This window comes from Phacochoerus africanus, chromosome 9, assembly GCF_016906955.1.
Source record: "Phacochoerus africanus isolate WHEZ1 chromosome 9, ROS_Pafr_v1, whole genome shotgun sequence".
Classification (NCBI taxonomy): domain Eukaryota; kingdom Metazoa; phylum Chordata; class Mammalia; order Artiodactyla; family Suidae; genus Phacochoerus; species Phacochoerus africanus.
In genome coordinates this window covers 125,370,793-125,389,799 of record NC_062552.1, presented here as the reverse complement: position 1 = coordinate 125,389,799, position 19,007 = coordinate 125,370,793, and the positions used below count along the sequence as shown (strand labels likewise).

General features: G+C 54.8%; 1 protein-coding gene across 2 annotated transcripts; it reads left to right on the top strand.

Moving 5' to 3' along the window:
• Nucleotides 1-812: 812 nt before the first annotated feature.
• LOC125136279 (uncharacterized) lies at nucleotides 813-18,294 on the top strand. Of its 2 annotated transcripts, XM_047796985.1 has the most exons (8): nucleotides 813-1,187; nucleotides 2,357-2,426; nucleotides 4,995-5,098; nucleotides 6,211-6,244; nucleotides 13,041-13,102; nucleotides 14,262-14,404; nucleotides 15,428-15,478; nucleotides 17,718-18,294. In XM_047796985.1, exons 6-8 carry the CDS (start codon nucleotides 14,294-14,296, stop codon nucleotides 18,186-18,188), a joined length of 633 nt encoding a protein of 210 aa, XP_047652941.1. In that variant the 5' UTR covers nucleotides 813-1,187; nucleotides 2,357-2,426; nucleotides 4,995-5,098; nucleotides 6,211-6,244; nucleotides 13,041-13,102; nucleotides 14,262-14,293; the 3' UTR covers nucleotides 18,189-18,294. The 2 variants fall into 2 exon arrangements, with proteins under 2 accessions (XP_047652941.1, XP_047652940.1); XM_047796984.1 differs by lacking the exon at nucleotides 6,211-6,244.
• The last annotated feature ends 713 nt before the right edge of the window (nucleotides 18,295-19,007 follow it).

The following is a 19,007-nucleotide window of genomic DNA, read 5'->3' as shown; positions in this document are numbered from 1 at the left end:
TCCTGGAGGAGGTGCCAAGCCAAGATGCAGAGGTTAAGAAAGTTGGGGGTGGAGCTCCTGCTGAGGCACAGTGGGATACAGGGGCCTTGGGGGTACTGGGACGCGGGTTCGGTCCCCAGCCGGCACAGTGGGTTAAGGATCCGGTGTGGCCACAGCTGTGATGTACATCAGCTGCCGTTGAGGCTGGGATCTAATCCCTGGCCTGGGAACTCCATATGCTGTGGAGGAGCCAAAAAGAAAAAAAAAAAAAAACAACCTCCGGGTGGGGGTGGGGCGAGGAACGCCTCCCCCGCTTTAGGTCAAAGATATGGGTGGTTGGGAGGGAGGGGGCCCGGGTACCTTCCGGAATCAGGAAGGGGACGTGGGGTTGGCCGCAGCCTTGGGGCTGGGGAGGGGCGCAGGGTTAGCCTGTGAAGGTCATCCCAGACCACGGGGGAGACTCTCAAGGTTTTGTGGCAAATTTGCGCCCTTAAAAAGGCCTCTCTGTGCTGGCTTCCTGCTTTGCTCCTTCTGTCTCTTTCTCCCTCTCAACCCCCACCCCCACCGCCTCTGCTTTCTGTGGACCTGTCTTCTCTCTCTTCTCTCTTTAAATAAACAACGTATTTGGGAGTTCCTTGTTGTGGCGCAGCAGAAACTAATCCAAGAGGATGTAGGTTCCACCCCTGGCCTCGCTCAGTGGGTGGGATATCCTGAGTTGCCTTGAGCTGTGGTGCAGGCCTCTGGTTTAGCCCCTAGTCTGGGAACTTCCATATGCTGCGGGTGGGACCCTAAAAAGCAAGCAAACAAACAGCAAAAAACCCTCTCTGGAGCGCTGGGACGCAGGTTCCATCCCGGCCGGGTGGGTTAAGGGTCCGGCGTTGCGGCAGGTGCGGCATAGGTAGCAACGGCAGCTTAGATCTGATCCCTGGCCCGGGAACTCCCTGTACGGCCGGGCGGCCAGAAAAGAAGACACAAACCAACAAACAAAGGCCTCTCTGGAGTGGAACACGAGCAGGGGGCCTAGCACGGTGGGAAGGATCAGAGGAGCTTCGCGAACCGGTAGCGGGCGTCGCCCCCTGATCGCTGGGAGCCGCCTGCTTCGTTGCCATGGAGATGCCTGTGACGTCACATAGGTCCGGACCGCCGGACCTTCCTTCCCGACTCAGCGATGTTCACTCGGGGAGCAAAATGGACAGGCCACTCACGAGGTATGTGTGCAGTGACAGTCCTGTGCCCTGCGCAGCCCGCCCTCGCGTTCCGACCCCAGCTGCCCTGAATAAGCATCACCTCGGCGCCAACTTCGCCGGAGCAGGACCCCGCTGGCCCCCGCCTGAGTAGCAACACGCCCCACCGGCATCACCCCCAGGAGCCAGTTCTTGCTACGCCCAGAGGCTGGAGGGGGGCGCTGCTTTTCTGGCAGCAGGGGAAGCGGGTCTTGGGCGGGTGGGCGCAGGTGCGCTCACTCTGTGCAAAGGTGCTGCCACCTGCGGCGCCTTCCGCCTTCCGGTGGTTAAAGCCACGTTGGCTGGACTGAGATGGGCCTTCTGCGGCAAGAAGAGGCCTGCAGCAGGAGGGGTGTGAGGCCCGGACCCCAGAGCCTGCCTGGGGCCCCTGTCCCGTGGGAGGACGACCAGGCCAGTCCCCGTGGAGTGGGAGGTGGGCCCTGCCTTGTAGGAATGAAGATAACCTTTCCCTCCCGGTGGTGGTGGTGGTGGGGAGAGGTCGTAGCCCCTCCTCGAGGGTGGGGGAGGGTCCCTGCTTCTTGGGAGTGAAGACCCCCCAACATGCTGGTAGGCGGGTCCCTGCCTGCAGAGTAAGGACCCTTGGGGAAGTACGGAGTGAGGGTGGTGCCCCACTCTCTGGGGCTGGGGTCTCTGCCTCAGAAAGCCCCCTTTCTTCCCCCCTTAGGGAGAAACACTGCCCCCTCCCTTGCCCTCCCCCCTCCAGAAATCAGGCCCGCTGGGTGGGGAGATGCTGGCCTGAGATGGGGGCTGATGGGGTTACAGGTATGAGGGGGAGGGGTTGAGCCAAGGTGGGGTGGCCTGGGCCAGCTCTGCCCCCCCCTCCAGGGGGGGGGCCTCTCTCGCAACCCTGCTTCCTCCTGGGTCAGCCAGCAGCCTGGCTGGGGGAATCTGGACCACCTCCCCTTGGCCCAGGCCACAGGAGACTTCTAGAACACCTGGGAATGAGCCTAGGATTAATTAACATCTGCGTGCAAAGCTACGCAGCATTTTTCCCAAATAAGATATTATTCTCTCCTGTAGTTTCCTCTGGACAAACCGATTTAAAATAAGACAGAAAGTCCACGTGGTGCTGTGCTCTGGCTTTTCTGTGGGTTCCTCCCGCCTGAAGGGGAATTATTCTGTTTTGCTTGCAGAGCTTGGTGATGTGGTGGGCTCTGAGGGGAGCCCAGGAGGCCTGGAGAGGCTCTCACCTACGCACACAAGGTAAGATGAGGCCTGGCCACCTCAGGAACGGCTTTTCCCTTTAAAGCTTGGTCAAAACTGTCCGGAACTGAAGTGACGAGTTTGTTTTTTCAGAGAGCATTAAGGTACAGGAGAGGGCAAGGTGGAAAAAATTCACTGTCCTTCGTTTTGGTTGTTGTTGCTCTTCAGGGCTGCACCTGCGGCACATGGAGCTTCCCAGGCTAGGGGTCGAATTGGAGCTGCAGCTGCCAGCCATACCTCATGGCAACACTGGATCCTCAACCCACTGAGCAAGGCCAGGAATCGAACCTGCATCCTCATGGACACTAGTTGGGGTCATCCCTGGTCTGAGAGAGAGAGCAGTGCGGGATGGCTTGGATCGAGATCTTCATGTTCTAGTCAGGAGTTAAGCCTGGGCAGCTTGGATAAAAGCCAGGAGTCCTGTCGTCAGGAGACCAGCTAGAGGCTAGACGCAGAACTGCCCTGATTCTGCCCCCTGTTGAAAGCAGGGATGTTTCAAGGAAGCAAAGACTGTGAAAACAGGTATAAGGTTTACTGTTGGAGTCATAGCACACATGTGGGAGAGCACCCAGAGAAGTTGTTTCTTTAAGCCAGAAGAAGTAATACACACCCTAAAGGGGGGTGCCGGTGCGGGCATCCCCCAAAGAGGAGGTGCCAGAGAGGTGATTTAAATCACTTACGTAGGACAGTTCTTCCGGGTCCTTGTTTGGGCCTTGGCCAATTTTCTTGTTTTAATTCTCGCATCTGACGGGACGCAGGACCCCCCCCCCTCCCCCCGCCGATACGCGTGCACATCTTTTGACAAAGATGGATTCCAGAGCAAAGGGTGCTGGGACAGGATGGCATCAGGACTCATTATGGCCCAGAGCCCCCTCCCTTTCTGACCCCCTAGGAGCTTACTGCGCATGTGTCATTGGGGAGGTCTCTTTGGCCCCAGCAGTGAGTGAAGTGGTCGTCTTATCTTTCTGCTCCTGCAGAGCTCAGCTCCTGCCATTAACTTTTTCCTCCAACATGTCAAAGTGAAACAAGGGCCAATTTACTCAGCCTAATAAGTCCCAGCTGTTCTCAGCCCAGGGGCCCCGTCTACCTACCTCATTACCACTGAGCCACAACGGGAACTCCTCACTGTCATTCTTTTGTAACTTATATCTCAGAGTGATTGTACCCCAAAGTGTCTTACAAAATAACATCAAGTGTGTGGAGTTCCCTTGTGGCTCAGTGGGTTAAGGACCTGGCATTATTACTGTAGTGGCCCCGGTCAGTCGCTGCTGTGGGTGTGGGTTTGATCCCTAGCCTGGAGAACTTCTGCATGCCCTGGTTGTGCCCCACCCCCCAAAATTAACAGTGGGGAGAGAAAAAGAACCCCCCCACCCCCTGTCATGATTTGTGCAGGAAAATATAGACCTTAAGTTCCCCCCTCCAAAATAAACCACCAGGGAGTTCTCTGATGGCCTAGCGGGTTGAGGCTCCTGCGTTCTCACCGCTGTGGCTCTGGTTGCTGCTGTGCGGTGTAGATTCAATCCCTGGCCCAGGAATTCCCACATACTGCCTGTGTGGCAAAAAAGAAAAAAAAAAAAAAGAAAAAAACAAGAAAGAACCTGAAATAAACGTTGCAACTCTCATTTAAAAAAAACCAAAAAACAAAATAAACCACCTGATCACACACAAGGCAGAAAGTATTTCTTTGGAGCATCCGTTCTTTTCTGCATGCAGTTAGGGGATAGCGTTTGGTCTCCTGACTTGCCATCACACTTGAGTACCATTTTCTGAGCCCTTGCCCGGGCCCGGGGGCTGCGGATGGAGCTGATGAAGGCATCCTGGGAGGTGTCCCCCTCTGAGATGTTTATTGTGAGAGAGCAGGGCTTGCCTTCAGAGATTCCACTGGCAAAGACTTCCTGCTCGCCCAGGTTCCTGGGCCAGGAAAAGTGCTCAGATATTGAACACTTGAACCAGATCTTAGGTTCAAGCGGGTAGAAAAAGACATAGCATCCTGTGAAACAGACCGTTCCCATGCAGCCCGTCTGTGCTGGAGGAAGGCTAATCCTCTTGGAAACCGCTCTGGGGGAATAGGCGTCGGAGAAATATTTCAGGACAAATTTCATTGCAAGGAAATATGCCTGTTCTTGAATTGTTGGTTAGTTTTTGAACATTGATACGTGAGACCTTTTGGAATGTGTTTTTCCCTTAAAGGGAAATGCAAAATCGAGTTCAGCCCTGAGCCAAATCAGAGGTCAATTTAGAGGTCACCTGGCCTGAATCCTGAATCTGCATGCCTCTCCCGTGGGATCATGGAAGGGGGGCCAGGAGGCTTGAGACATTTTTTCTCCTTTTTGTTTTATTTTATTAATTTTTTGGCCACACCCACGGCAAGTGGCAGTTCCTGGGCCAGGGATCAGACCGGCACCATAATTGCAAACTGTACCGCAGCCGCGGCAAGGCTGGATCCTTAACCCTCGGCACCACAAGGGAACCTCCTTTTTCTCCTTTTCTGCAGATCTTGAGAGTAGATTTGCTGCTCTCCTCTTTGGCAGAAAGGTCATTTTGCCTCTGCTCTGTTCTCTTCTCCAGACCGACGCCTCTCCCCCTGCTCCCCTCTTCTGGAAGCTGGCTCTCTGAACTTGAGCCCCACCTTCTGTCTGCAGCCTCAGCTCCTGGATGCTCCCGAACTCCAGGTAGGAACCTTCAGAGGAGGCTCCAGCGCAGGAACTGGCTTGTCCCCGCAGGGCCACTGTGCCTGGTTGGGGGTGGGGGTGGTGCTGGGGTCAGGCCCAGGGAGGAAGGAGGGACCACGGGAACCTGGGCTGTGGAGGGAGGAGCCCCCCGCCAGTCTCTGGGGTTTGGGCCATTTGGGGAAGGGCCGTCATCTCCACGCCACCTCCTGCCTTGTGAACAGGTGTTTTTTTGTTGTTTTTCTTTTTGTTTTTAATTGAAGTATGATTAATTTATAATATCATGGTAGTTTCAGGTGTACTGCAAAGTGATACAGACACACACACACTTTCTTTGTCAGATTCTTGTCCATTATAGGTTATTATAAGGTATCGAATAGTTCCCTGTGCTGTGCAGTAGGACCTTATTATCATTTATTTTATATAGAATAGTGTGCATCTGTGAATCCCAAACTCCTAATTTATCTCTCCCCCCCCTGCCCGCCCCCCGTCCCCTTTGGTAACATAAATTTGCTTTCTATGCCTGTGAGTCTGTTTCTGTTTCATAAATAAGTTCCTTTGTAGCAGATTTAGATTCTGCATATAAATAGTATCATATGGTATTTGTCTTTCTCTGTCTTGCTTCACTTAGTGTGAGAATTTCCAGGTCCATCATGTTGCTGAAAATGGCATTATTTCATTCTTTTTTATGGCTGAGTAAATAGTCTGTGGTATAGATTAGATGTGCCACATCTTTATCCATGCATCTGTCATGGACATTTAGGTTGTTTCAAATTCTTGGCCATGGTAAATAGGGTTAGGCCACCAGGAAACCCCTACTCCTGTTTTTGTTTTTGTTTTTGTCTTTTCCCCTCCCTCTTTGGCTCACCTGGGCATGCAGAAGTTCCCGGGCCAGGGATCGAACGCCTGTCGCAGAAGCGACAACCCTGGATCCTTAACCCACTGCGCCACCAGGGAACTCCATGTCTTGAAGCTCAAGTGAAAAGAGAATTCTCTGAGGTCGTCTTTTTCTGAGTACCAAGCCTTGTGCTTAACAAGCCATACTAGTTTCCCACAGCCGCCGTGACAAACGGCCACCAACTGGGTGTCTTGACAGCAGAGATTTCCTCTCGCAGGTCCAGAGGCCGGAAGCCTGAAATCCAGCTGTTGGTCAGTTCCCTCAGGAGACCCTGTTCAGGCCTCTCTCCCGCTTCCGGCAGTTGCCAGAAAACCTGGGCTGGTGTCAGCATCACTCCAACCTCTGTTTCTTTTCACATCACCTCTCGTGTGTGTGTGTGTGTGTGTGTGTGTGTGTGTGAGAGAGAGAGAGAGAGGGAAATCTCCTTTTCTTATAAGGACACCTGGCATTGGATTTAGGGCCCACCCTAAGCCCATCTCAAAGACCCTTTTTCCAAATAAGGCGGTAGCCCCAGGTTCTGGGGTGTGGGCTGTGGATGTGTATTTAGGAGAGGGGCTTTCTTCCTTCACCTCATCGCACGGGGCCTCCTGCCAAAGAAGGAAACACCACGTGGCCACTGACGTCACCACCCCAGTGGACGGGTGACACTCTGATTTAAAACCTACTTTTCCAGGGAGTTTCCTTGTGGTGCAGCAGGTTAAGGAACTGGTGTTTTCACTGCAGTGGCTGGGGCTGCTGTCGTGCTGCAGGTTCAGTCCCTGCCCCAGGGACTTTCACGTGCCTCAGGTGCAGCACAAAAAAGTGCGTTTTCTGGTGACTGGGCGGTGTTTTGCGTGCAGTGGGTTGATTTTTTTTTTTTTTCACTCTTTAGGGTGGCACCCATGGCATATGGAAGTCCCTAGGCTAGGGGTTGAATTGGAGCTACCTGCACCACCGCCAGAGCAACACATGATCTGAGCCATGTCTCCTGGCAATGGTACAGCTCATGGCAATGGCAATGCCGGATCCCCGACCCACTGTGGGAAGCCAGGGATGAAACCCAAGTCCTTATGGATAATAGTCAGACTCATTTCCACTCACTGTGCCACAATGGGAACACCTTTTTTTTTTTTTTCCCTTCGATTTTTTTTTTTTTTAACACGGTACTTCTGCAGCATATGGAGGTTCCCAGGCTAGGGGTTGAATCAGAGCTGCAGCTGCCAGCCTACACCACAGCCGTAGCAATGAGGGATCCGAGCCACATCTGCAAGCTTCACAGCAACTCTGGGTCCTTTACCACTGAGTGAGGCCAGGGATCAAACCTGCATCCTCATGGATCCTAGTTGGGTTCATAACCTGCTGAGCCATGATATGAGCTCCTGGAGTGGGATATTTAAGTGACACGTTCATCTCAAAGTAGCCAGGAAAGAAATAAAGCGGCACAGAGAGTAGCATATTAACCTTCTCACGTCCACTGTGGGCTCCTCACCTGCTCACCCATTTTACTGGTAGGGAAACTGAGGCCAGGAGAAACTACTTTATTTTATTTTTTTGGCTGAGCCCATTGAATATGGAGTTCCCGGGCCAGTAATCAAACCTGCACCACAGCAGCTACCTGAGCCACAGCACCTTAACCCACTGCACCACAAGGGAGCTCCAGGAGAAGCTGCTTTAGGTATGTACAGTCATGCAGCCAGGAGAGAGAGAGACTGTGGACTTCAAGATGGGAGGGAGGAGCTCCCTTCATGGCTCAGTGGCTATAAACCTGACTAATATCCATGAGGGTACGGGTTCGATCCCTGGCCTTGCTCAGTGGATCTGGTGTTGCTGTGAGCTGTAGTGTAGGTCGAAGATGCGGCTTGGATCTGGCATTGCTGTGGCTGTGGTATAGGCTGGTGGCTACAGCTCCCATTCGACCTTTAGCCTGGGGACCTCCATATGCCACGGGTTCGGCATATGGAGGAAAAAAAAAAAGGCAGGATGGGCTTGAGGGGCCAGTCAGAGACAGGGGGGAGCTGAGCCCCGGGGAGGGAGTGGACTTGCAGGGATGGGAGCTGTGGGAGGGAGGAGGAGGCAGGGCTGCGGGGGAGGGGGGTGGGGGTTGTCCTGGGAGAGGCTTTCACTGAGGGACCAGGCTCAGCTAAGCTGTCACAGCATTGCTCTGGGCTGAGGGCAGGGAGGGGACAGAGAGGCCAGTTAGGAGACACGGGTGAGAGGGGCAGGGCCGGGGAGGTGGGAGCAGTGGCTGAGTTCTGGACTCAGGGTCAGCATGGCTGTCACTGGATGTGACACTGCACAACTCAGTCTGGGACTTGGACTCTCTGCCCTTTTTTTTTTTTTTTTTTGAAAGACTTTATTTAAATTTTTTTTTTTTTTAAATTTATTGTCTTTTTAAGGTTGCACCTGCAGCATGTAGAAGTTCCCAGGCTCGGGGCCCAATCGGAGCTGTAGCTGCCGGCCTACACCACGGCCACAACACCACCAGGTCCGAGCCGCATCTGTGACCTACACCACAGGTCACAGCAACACCAGATCCTTAACCCACTGAGCGAGACAAGGGATTGAACCTGCGTCCTCATGGATGCTAGTCAGATTCATTTCCACTAAGCCACGATGGGAACTCCTGGACCCACTGTCTTTTAAGCAAAGTCACACACGTGGTCAAGGGCTTACTGAAGTTCAGGTTCTTTATGTCTCACCCGGCACAGAAGGAATTCAGCGAGGGGCAAAGTGAAAGTTAAGTAGTAGATTTTTTTTGGTATTTATTTATTTATTTTTGTCTTTTGTGAGGCCTGCACCCACAGCATATGGAGGTTCCCAGGTTAGGGGTCTAATTGGAGCTGTAGCTGCCGGCCTACACCACAGCCACAGCAACGCCAGATCCTCAACCCACTGAGCAAGGCCAAGTATCGAACCCTCAAGCTCACGGTTCCTAGTTGGATTCGTTTCCGCTGCGCCACGATGGGAACTCCAGTAGTAGATTTTTTGAGAGACGCAGAGTGTGGGCCGTCTCCGAGAGGCTCTAAACTATGAGGTGGTGAGTTTTTTGTTTTGTCCTTTTAGGGCCACACCTGCGGCATATGGAGGTTCCCAGGCTAGAGGTTGAATGGGAGCTGTAGCCTCTGGCCTACACCACAGCCACAGCACCACGGGATCTGAGCCGCTGTCTGCGACCTACAGCACAGCTCACGGCAACGCTGGATCCTTAACCCACGAAGCGGGGCCAGGGATCCCACCTGCATCTTCATGGATACCAGTCGGATTCATTTCACTGAGCCAGGAGGGGAACTCCTGGGGTGGTGCATTGTTATGGGCTGGGTAATGTCATAGGCTACCAAGTGGGAGGATTATTCCAGCTATTTTGGGGAGGGGGTGGGGATTCCATGAATTGGGCCACGCCCACATTTTGCCCTTTTATGGTTGGCCTTGCCAGTGGGCGTGTCCCTTGGATGCTAATATATTGGGATGAGCGCATAATGAGGTGCCAGGTCTGCAGGAAGTGGAATCAACCCCCATCTTGGACCTGGTGTGTTTCCACCAGCTTTTGCCAGGTCCTTGCTGAGCTTGTGCCCGGCACCCTTCCCTCCTGCTTCAGAGGCTGGGGGGCCTAGAAGGCAGGGATGAGGACCAGAAGGTTGTTTTTTTTTTTTTTTTTTTGTCTTTTGTTGTTGTTGTTATTTCTTGGGCTGCACCCGAGGCCTATGGAGGTTCCCAGGCTAGGGGTCGAATCGGAGCTGTAGCCACCGGCCTACGCCAGAGCCACAGCAACGCGGGATCCGAGCCGCGTCTGCGACCTACACCACAGCTCACGGCAACGCCGGATCGTTAACCCGCTGAGCAAGGGCAGGGACCGAACCCGCAACCTCATGAGAACCAGAAGGTTTTTGAGCTTTAGCCGCACATGCTCAGAGTTGCCCTCTCCTGAGCTGGGAGGCCCACGTCGGGCTCATTCTGGGGAAGATCAGTGGTTTGACCTTGGACGAGTCAACTTTGAGGACCCTGTTAAGAGACCCGAGGCGGGGCTGGGCAGTGGGGCCTGGAGGTGGGGCCCTGGGTGATGTGCCTGGGTGGGGGGGTGGGGGTGGCTTGTGGGTGTGCGTGGACACGGGCGTGTGCGCCCCGCAGTGCTGACTGGGTAGCAGCCTCTCGGGATTGGACCTTGCTGGACAGGACTCGCAGGTGGTGAGTCATGGCTCTCAGGGCAAGTTCTTCATTAGGAAAAATGTTCAAACAAACAAGAGAAGCTTCGCCTGTTCTCCCAGCTGGAAGGCCTTTGTGGACACAGGGCAGCACACACAGGCTGCTCGCGGTGCCCACCTGGAGATGTCACCTGTGCGAGGCTGTGGCCTTGGCAGAGCGCCGAGCAGGGAACTGCGAGGGCGGGCGGGGCCGGCAGGGCACCCCTGGGGTGAAGGACGGTCAGCTGGAGGGAGAGGGGAGCGGTGGCTGTAAAGAGGCCAAAGGAGATTAGGACAAGGTCCCTGGGTCACTTGGAGTATCTGAGTTGAGGTGGAGAATTGCAGGGTTTGATAATAACAGACTCGGTTGCAAAGAGATTTGCAGATTTGCGTGATAAAGGTTTTTCTGCAACCGGCAGCCTAGGGAGAGGGAAGCAGGGTGGGGAGGAGGCGAGGAGGGGACAGTGCTATCTGCCTCCTTTGGCGTTTGCTCTGCTGGAGAAGCTGCTGGGTCACGGACCCTGAGATCTGGCACCTTGGGGCCCAGGACATTCCTGGAGTGGCTTCCTGTGGGGGGGGGGGGGGCAGGCGGGTAGGGGACCAGAGCATAGCCACAAGGCAGCAACCAGGACCGGCTTCCGGCCTTGGCACTGTACCTCCCGGTCAGTCTGAGGTCTTGGCCTCAGTTTCTGCAGCTGTAAACCAGCTGACACTCCCAGGCCGTTTGCAAGCTTCCAACTATAGTAACTGAATTCCTCTTGGCATCAGAGAAACGGTACCAGAAACAAATGGCACAGGGACTTCATTTACTTATTGTGTATTGTTTCGTAGTGGGGTTTTTTTGGTTTTGCTTTTTAGGGCCCCCCTGACGGCATATGGAGGTTCCCAGGCTAGGGGTCAAATGGACAGCTGCCAGCCTACACCACAGCCACAGCAACGCCGGATCCTTAACCCACTAAGTGGGGCCAGGGATTGAACCTTCGTCCTCATGGTTCCTAGTCAGATTCGTTTCCCCTGCGCCACAACGGGAATTCCCATGGTTTTTTTTTTTTTTTTAACCCTGTGCATGATGCCTTTTCATTCAAAAGAAATCCTTTAACTTGGCACCAACCAGCTGGTCCCTGGCTTGCACGCTGGTGGGAAATGGGGAGAAATGGAGCTTTGCTTCCTGGACTTACTGTAACTAAAACAATTTTTTTTTTGTCTTTTTCGGGCTGTACTCATGGCACATGGAGGTTCCCAGGCTAGGAGCTGCAGCTGCCGGTCTACACCACAGCTCAGGGCAACGCCGGGTCCTTAACCCACTGAGTGAGGCCAGGGATGGAAACACATCCTCCTGGATACTAATTCGGTTTGTTAACCGCTGAGCCAGGATGGGAACTGTGACTTTTGGATCCTTTTTTCTAAGCGAGGCCTACAGAGGGCGCCAAGTAACACACAGGATGTGTTCCTTTGGAAATCAGACTTGTGTTCAGGCCTCTCAGGGGCACAGGAGCAGGTCCCAGCCGAAGCTGGAACCAAATGAATGGTGTAGTATTTATTGCAACCCAGGTATAAAAGAAGTGAGTCCAAACTGGTGGGAATGAGTAACTGGACGCATCAGTAAGTGGGAGACAGGTCCCCTAGGCTGAGGAATTTATGCAGCTGCTCCCTCTGCAGGCCTGAGCACGACCTTCCATGCCTTGGCGGGGGATGGGAGGGATGAGGGGTGGGGTGGCTTCTTCTCAAAGGGGACAGGATGGACAGGGAGGCGAGAAGAGGCCTGGGCGGTACAGTGGTGACCTGACTTCCACCTGACAGCATGGCTCCAGAGGGGGATGGGCCCATCCCGGTGACAGCGGTGCCCCAGATGCCCTGGGCTCGCCGCTGGGGGTCCTCCCGCAGTCCCTGACCCGCTGTGTTCATAGGAAGACGATCTGGTAAATCCCGACCGAGGGACAGCCTACAAAAGGCTCCTCAAAACTCTCAAGGTCGTCAGAATCGGGGAGTCTGAGACACTGTCGCAGCCAAGAGGAGCCCAGGGAGCCCCGCGCTAAGGGTGACGTGGTGTCCTGGGTGGCTCCAGGCTCAGAAGAACAGCTTTGGGGGAAAATGAGCAACATCTGAATTCATGGACTTCTAGCTGATATTAAAAAAAAAAAAGTTTTTTTGTTTTTTGTTGGGAAATTTTCTAGCCTTTAAAATGCACCTCCGGAGAGGGAGTTCCCGTCGTGGCTCAGTGGTAATGAATCCAACTAGCATCCACGGGGATGAGGGTTCCATCCCTGGCCTCGCTCAGTGGGTTAAGGATCTGGCATTGCTGTGAGCTGTGGTGTAGGCTGCATGTGGTGTAGGCTGGCGGCCACAGCTCCAATTTGACCCCTAGCCTGGGAGCCTCCATATGCTGTGGATGCGGCCCTAAAAAGACAAAAAAAAAAAATCAGTAAAATGCAGGAGGAATCCTGGTGGCCCAGTGGTGAGGGGTCTGGCATTTTCACTGCTGTGGCTCCGGTTACTGCCTGGGCGAGGGTTCAGTCCTTGGTCCAAGAACCTCTGCGTGCCGAGCGGGTGGCCAAACATAAATAGAATAAAACCAGGATTTCACAGCGGGTAAGGAGCTGGTGTGGTCGCTGCTCCTCTGGCTCTGGTAGCTGCTGCGGCTTAGGTTTGATCCAACTTCTGCATGCCTCGGGCCCAGCCCCAAAAATAAATTTAAAAAGATAAAGAATCAAATGCTAACGTGTATGGAGCTTTAGAGTCTGGACTGCAGCATTTCCTGTTTCTCTGAACTCCTCACCCAGAACTGGTGTTCCGAGGAGCCCGCTTTGCAGAAGCCGGGGTTTGCCACAAGAAGCGGGTGGCGTGCGTGGTGGCAGGTGTGCTTGTTTGTGACGGAGGTGCTTCCCCACAGGGTCTAGGGCGCCACCCCCAGGGATTCTGGAAGAAAGCAAGTGATATGCCAACTGCAAGGAGGTGAGTCGTTTCTCCGGAAGCTGCATCCTTCTGTTTTCAATGTCGTTTTCTGTCTGCTCTTCTGTGGGTGCGTGGTTCTGATCCAAAAGTTGTTAAATATTTTTAACGAGCTTGTGCTTCTCAGAGAAAGTCTGAGTTTGTCACCCCTGGCGTGAGTCAGTCCCCAGTTTGGGCTTAAGTTTCTCATCTGGTAGAAAACAAACCAATGTGGCCCCCTTCCTGCTCAGCATTCTAGAACTTTCAGTGTCAATGAGAGTGTGACTGTCCCGTGAATGTTTATAAGATGGGACATCTACGTGCAGCAGGGCTTTCCCCAGACCAAGGTCCTGACGGCGGGCTGTCCTCCCACGCTGCAAGCTGCCTGTGGGTTTCCTTTTATTTTATTATTTATTTATTTTTCGTCTTTTTGCCATTTCTTGGGCCACTCCCGTGGCACGTGGAGATTCTCAGGCTAGAGGTCGAATCGGAGCTGTAGCCGCCAGCCTACACCAGAGCCACAGCAACTCGGGATCCAAGCTGCATCTGCAACCTACACCACAGCTCATGGCAGCGCCAGATCGTTAACCCACTGAGCAAGGCCAGGGATCGAACCTGCAACCTTGTGGTTCTTAGTCGGATTCGTTACCCACTGTGCCACGACGGGAACTCCTGGGTTTCCTTTTAGTTAACAGAAAAAAGTGAGGCTTTCCCATCATGGCTCAGCGGAAGTGAATCCGACTAGGAACCATGAGGACGCAGGTTCGATTCCTGGCCTCACTCAGTGGGTTAAAAATCCAGTGCCGCCGTGAGCTGTGGTGTAGGTCGCAGACGTGGTTTGGATCTGGCGTTGCTGTGGCTCTGGTGTAGGCCGGTGGCTGCAGCTCTGATTGGACCCCTAGCCTGGGAACCTCCATATGTCACAAGTGCAGCCCTAAAAAGACGACAAAAAAAAAAAAAAGGTGAACTCCCTAGACTAAGCTAGAACTTACAGTCCAGCTCACCCCTTTGGCAAATAGCTCTGACTTTTGGCAGATGCACCCCGTGGACACAGAATAGGCCCAAAGCTCCAGAAAGTTCCCTCCAGCTCCTGGGTGGCCAGCCCTCCCCCCCCCAGCCCCCCACCCCCGGCCCTTGCAACCACTGACGTGTGCTTTGTCCTTGTCAACCTGATGTCTCTTAGTTAAGTGAAGGGTGCATAACCGGCCTCGAGCCATGGCTGCTCTGTGGTCCAGCCGCCCCAGCTGCATCCGGGCAGCGTTCAGCGTGGGCAGTGCCAGGGCTGGCTTCCGGAGGAGGCAGAGGAACATGCTCCGGCGCCTCAAGGTACTTGGGGGGTGGGGGGGACATGGGGCAGGGGTGGAAGGTGCCGGAGGCCCCGGAGGGGACCCCCCAGAGCAGGAGCCCTTCCTGGGGCCCCGCCCCTCCTTGGAATTCATCTCAGCCATTCATTTGTTTTATTTATTTTTTTCGTCTTTTTGCCTTTTCTAGGGCTGCACCCACAGCATATGGAGGTTCCCAGGCTAGGGGTCGAATCGGAGCTGTAGCTGCCAGCCTACGACACAGCCACAGCAACGCGGGATCCGAACCACGTCTGTGACCTTCACCACAGCTCACGGCAATGCCGGATCCTTAACCCACTGAGCGAGGCCAGGGATCGAACCTGCATCCTCATGGATACCAGTTAGATTTATTACTGCTGAGCCACAGTGGGAACTCCCTCAGCCATTCATTCTTGGTGTCATCTTTTAAGGCCTTTCCTCTCTTCCCTCAAACTACAGATATTGAAATACCCATCCTTTAAGAGTCTGTTTTTTGATTAAGAACAAGAGTTACTTTTCCTAGCAGCCTGGTGCTAGAGGGGAACGTTCTAAGGAATCTGATGTCAGCCCTGGGCTCTTCCCAGGGACCCTGAACAAGGGCCTGGCCCCAGTCTGGGCCTCAGCTTCTGCGTCTGTGAAGGGAGGGTTTGGGGTGGCTGATCCGGAATGTCCCACCGTCTTCACGCTGGGTACAGTGGCTGGGTCCGGTGATGCCTCTCGGCGCTGGTGATTGATCCAGCCGCCGGTCTGTCTCCTCACCACGTTCCTGGTCCTACTTTCCGTTGGCAGTGGCCCAAGTTGGCATTTTAGTCCCACCAACCAAGCCCACGAAGGGGTCCTCGGCCTGTGGTCACCACCCCCACGCAGGACCACCCTCTGGGCATGTCCGTGTTGCAGGAACTGGCCTGGGCAGTGGGCCCCTCGACCCTTGGCTTTGAACATGAGGCTGCCGTCTGCCCCCTGCCATCTGCCCCCTGCCATCTGCCCCCTTCGAAGGGAGGATTATTCAGGCCTTTTGTTTTTCCAGGCCAATCACAAGAGGAACCACATGGACTTGGTGGAAGGTATCTGGAGAGAGGTATGTCAGCTGCTCCTGTCTTTGGGGGAACTTGGGAAGCCCCTGAAAGCCAAGATCCCAGGGGCCGCCAAGGACAACCTTGCAAGCAGCCCTTTCTAAGGAGAGAGCTCTCCGGTCGCCGTGAACTCCTCTGCCCTCCGTGGTGTCCCTGTATTTTAGGAAACACTTCACTTTGTTATTTAAGTTGTTTCTCCTCTTTCTTTTTTTTTTTTTTTTTGGTCTTTTTTAGGGCCACACCCTCGGCTTATGGACATTCCTAGGCTAGAGGTCAAGTCGGAGCTGTAGCTACTGGCCTACACCATAGCCACAACGCCAGATCCGAGCCACGTCTGCCACCTACCCCATGGCTCATGGCAACGCTAGATCCTTAACCCACTGAGCGAGGCCAGGGATCAAACCTGAGTCCTCATGGATACCAGTCAGATTTGTTTCCACTGAGCCATGGTGGGAACTCCTCAAATTTTTTAAAGAAGAAGAAAGACTCAATATAGTTTGTCTGGAAGATTGACAAGGCCTTAGGTTTGCAGTTAGTCACCTCAAATGAATCACAATCCAGATGAAATTCATTCTCTTGGAGTTCCCTGGTGAATTCCCAGCAGTTAAAGATATGGTGTTGTCGCTGCTGTGGCTCGGGTTCGATCCCTGGCCCAGGAGCTTCTGTGTGCTGCGGGCACGTCCTAAAAAAAATTAAATTACTCTGGCTGATCACAGTTTGTGTTGCCCGTGGCCTGTGGCTTAAGGCACCAGGGCATCGTGTGTGCTGTTCATTCCACCCAAAGCCAGTGAGGGGACCCCTGGCCGGGCGGCCCTTGGCTCGTGAGAACAGTTACTTTATTTTTTTTTTATTTAAAAATTTTTATTGTCTTTTTCGGGGGGGTCACACTCGAGGCGTATGGAGATTCCGGGGCTAGGGGTCCAATCGGAGCTGCAGCTACCGGCCTACACCACAGCCACAGCAATGCCAGATCTGAGCCACATCTGTGACCTACACCGCAACCTCATGGTTCCTAGTCGGATTCGTTTCCGCTGTGCCACGCCGGGAACCCTGAGAACAGTGACTTTACTGTTGGTTTATTTGCACAGTGAGACCACCCCCTGCCCCCCAAGTCTAGGCACTGGGGCTTTGGGGCGGGGCGGGAGGCTCGCTCTGTGGTGGGGGTGGGGAGGGCATCACAGGAAAGTGCCCGACTGGTGAATTCCACCACTTCTGACCAGTGTCTGAATCCGCAGTGATCACGCTGCCTGGAGGTGATATGTTTCTGTTCGTGTTACTTTTCTGGAGTAAATGAGTGTCGACTGTCCAAGAAGGAAATGAGCTCTGGGGAGTTTTCGCCAAGGGGCCCCCTCCCCCGGGGCTGCTGATCCGGCTTGGGTCCCAGCGCGTGACTGAGTCACCGAGTGTGTGTGGGTGTGACAGAGGCCCAGGAGCTCAGAGGCGCGCCGTCCAGGCTCGGGCTCCGCCTGCTGTTTGCCGGGCTCACGGGGGCCTGTGGGCAGGTCTGGAAGGATGTCCCAGCACCGGGTGGCCCGGGTGGCCCATGGTGAGCCCGGGACGTGGCAGAGACTGGCCTCAGGCACTCAGGCTCCTCGGGAGACCTTTCCAGCGAGAGCCCCTCGGTCCAGAGCACTGACTCGGGAGTAAATGCAAGACGAAGCAGAGAGGAGATTGGGATTCAGAGGTCGGGGCCCAGGAGGGTCCTGAGAGCTCCGGGGCCACCTTGTGGGGCCAGCAGTTGAGGAGGTGGCGGGGGGCTTTCGGCTGCCGGGGCGGGCAGGTCCCTGCGCTGCCCGCCGCTGCCGCTCACACTCGCTGCTCACGCTGGCCTCCGAGAACCCCCACGGGCCCCGTGGGACCAGTGAGTGTTCACATCCTTGGTCCCCTTGGACGGCCCTGTGGGCGGGGGGGGGGGGGGGCGGAGGCCCCCCTGCGCAGGCCGGTTAGGGAGCAGGGCCTCCCGAGTGTCCTTCAGCAGGGCGGGCGCCTGCTCTTTGGAGGGACCCTGGTGACAGGGTGGTGCCCGAGCTCGGCAGGTGCTCGGATGAGGGTTTGAAGTGACAGGGCTGGCGCTGAGCCCCTGGAGGGGGCGGGGGGGGCCCTTGGGCTGGCGGGTGCATGTGCAGGGCACATGGTGCGTGATTTGCCCATGTCAGTGACGGGAGAAATAATTTGTGCGCCCAAGGTCTGTGTGCATCGCACCGCGGGACATGACTGCCCGGCTCAGAAAGTTTTTCTCATCAGCTTCTAGATCCTTACGACGGTGACTCAGAGGACCCGCACAGCCCCTCCTCCTGTGGCTTCAGCAACTTTCCCCTGGGTGACGTGAGCTGTCACGGGCCTCTGCAAACGCTCAGGCCCAGGAGTCCGGGGGAAGGGCGCGTGGAAGACCCCCTCTCGGCCCCCGCCCCAGTCCTGGTGCCGCCAGCCACCAGCGACGTGGACATGCAGCCCGCGGAGGCCGGCAGCCCGGAGGTGTGGGGGCGGGCAGCCTGGCTCCCCGGCCCCCCGGGGGACCCGAGGATGGCGGAGGAGGACGGGGGTCCCCGTGAGGCGGGCAGACACGTGCAGGGCAGAGCCAGAGTGTCCCGGCTGCCACCCAGACTTGGGACTGAGAGAGACAAGGGGCCCAAACGCTCACTCTCCAAGAGGAAACTGGAACTTTTACTTGCAGAACCAGAGAAAAATAAGAGAAAGAGGCAGAATGGGGCCTAGACTGGGGCGAGCAGGGTGGGCCCGGGAACGGGCGTGACACCATGACAGGCCTGGGCCTGGGCCAGTCAGAACCAACGCTGATGAACATAAAAGAGCTTCCATGATACACTTGGCCTTCTTTGGATGTGTGTGTCTTTTTATTGTTTTTTAATATTATTTATATATTTTTTTCTTTTTGTCTTTTTAGGGCTGCACCTGTGGAGGTTCCCAGGCTGGGGGTCAAATCAGAGCTGCAGCTGCCACAGCAACCTGGGATCTGAGCCGCGTCTGCGACCTACGCCACAGCTCACGGCAACACCAGATCCTTGACCCACTGAGTGAGGCCAGGGACTGAACCCGCGTCCTCATGGTTCCTGGTCAGATTCGTTAGCCACTGCGCCATGGCGGGGACTCCGCGTGTCTTTTTAAAAGGCTTAAGTGTGTTGCCGTAGTTTGGGGGACTAATAGGCTGAGAAAAGGTGTTACTAGTGTCTCGTCCCAGATGATCTGTCTCTGCCCCCCCCCCCCGCACTTTCAAAAGGTTTCCAATTCAGGAAAGGCCTCACCCTGAATCCCAGAGAATTTCCTTGCTCTGCTAAATATTTATGTGTATTGAAAAAATTTTTTAAATTTTTTGGCTGCCCTGTGACCTGGAGTTCCTGGGCCAGAGATCAGATCCAAGCTGCAGTCTCAACCACAGCCACAGCCACGATAACACCGAATCCTTAACCCACTGTGCTGGGGGTCGAACCTGCGCCCCAGTGCTCCAGAAACACCACCAATCCTGTTGCGCCACAGCGGGAGCTCTTTATGTGTGTATGTGTGTGTACGTACATATAT

What these genes read in the sequence shown, in the direction of transcription:
- LOC125136279 (XM_047796984.1), top strand. Translation starts at nt 14,294, where the DNA reads ATGGCTGCTCTGTGGTCCAGCCGCCCCAGCTGCATCCGGGCAGCGTTC. An exon ending in ACATGCTCCGGCGCCTCAAG is followed by an intron (nt 14,405 to 15,427) that starts GTACTTGGGGGG and finishes TTGTTTTTCCAG; the next exon opens with GCCAATCACAAGAGGAACCA. An exon ending in TGGAAGGTATCTGGAGAGAG is followed by an intron (nt 15,479 to 17,717) that starts GTATGTCAGCTG and finishes TTTTCTCATCAG; the next exon opens with CTTCTAGATCCTTACGACGG.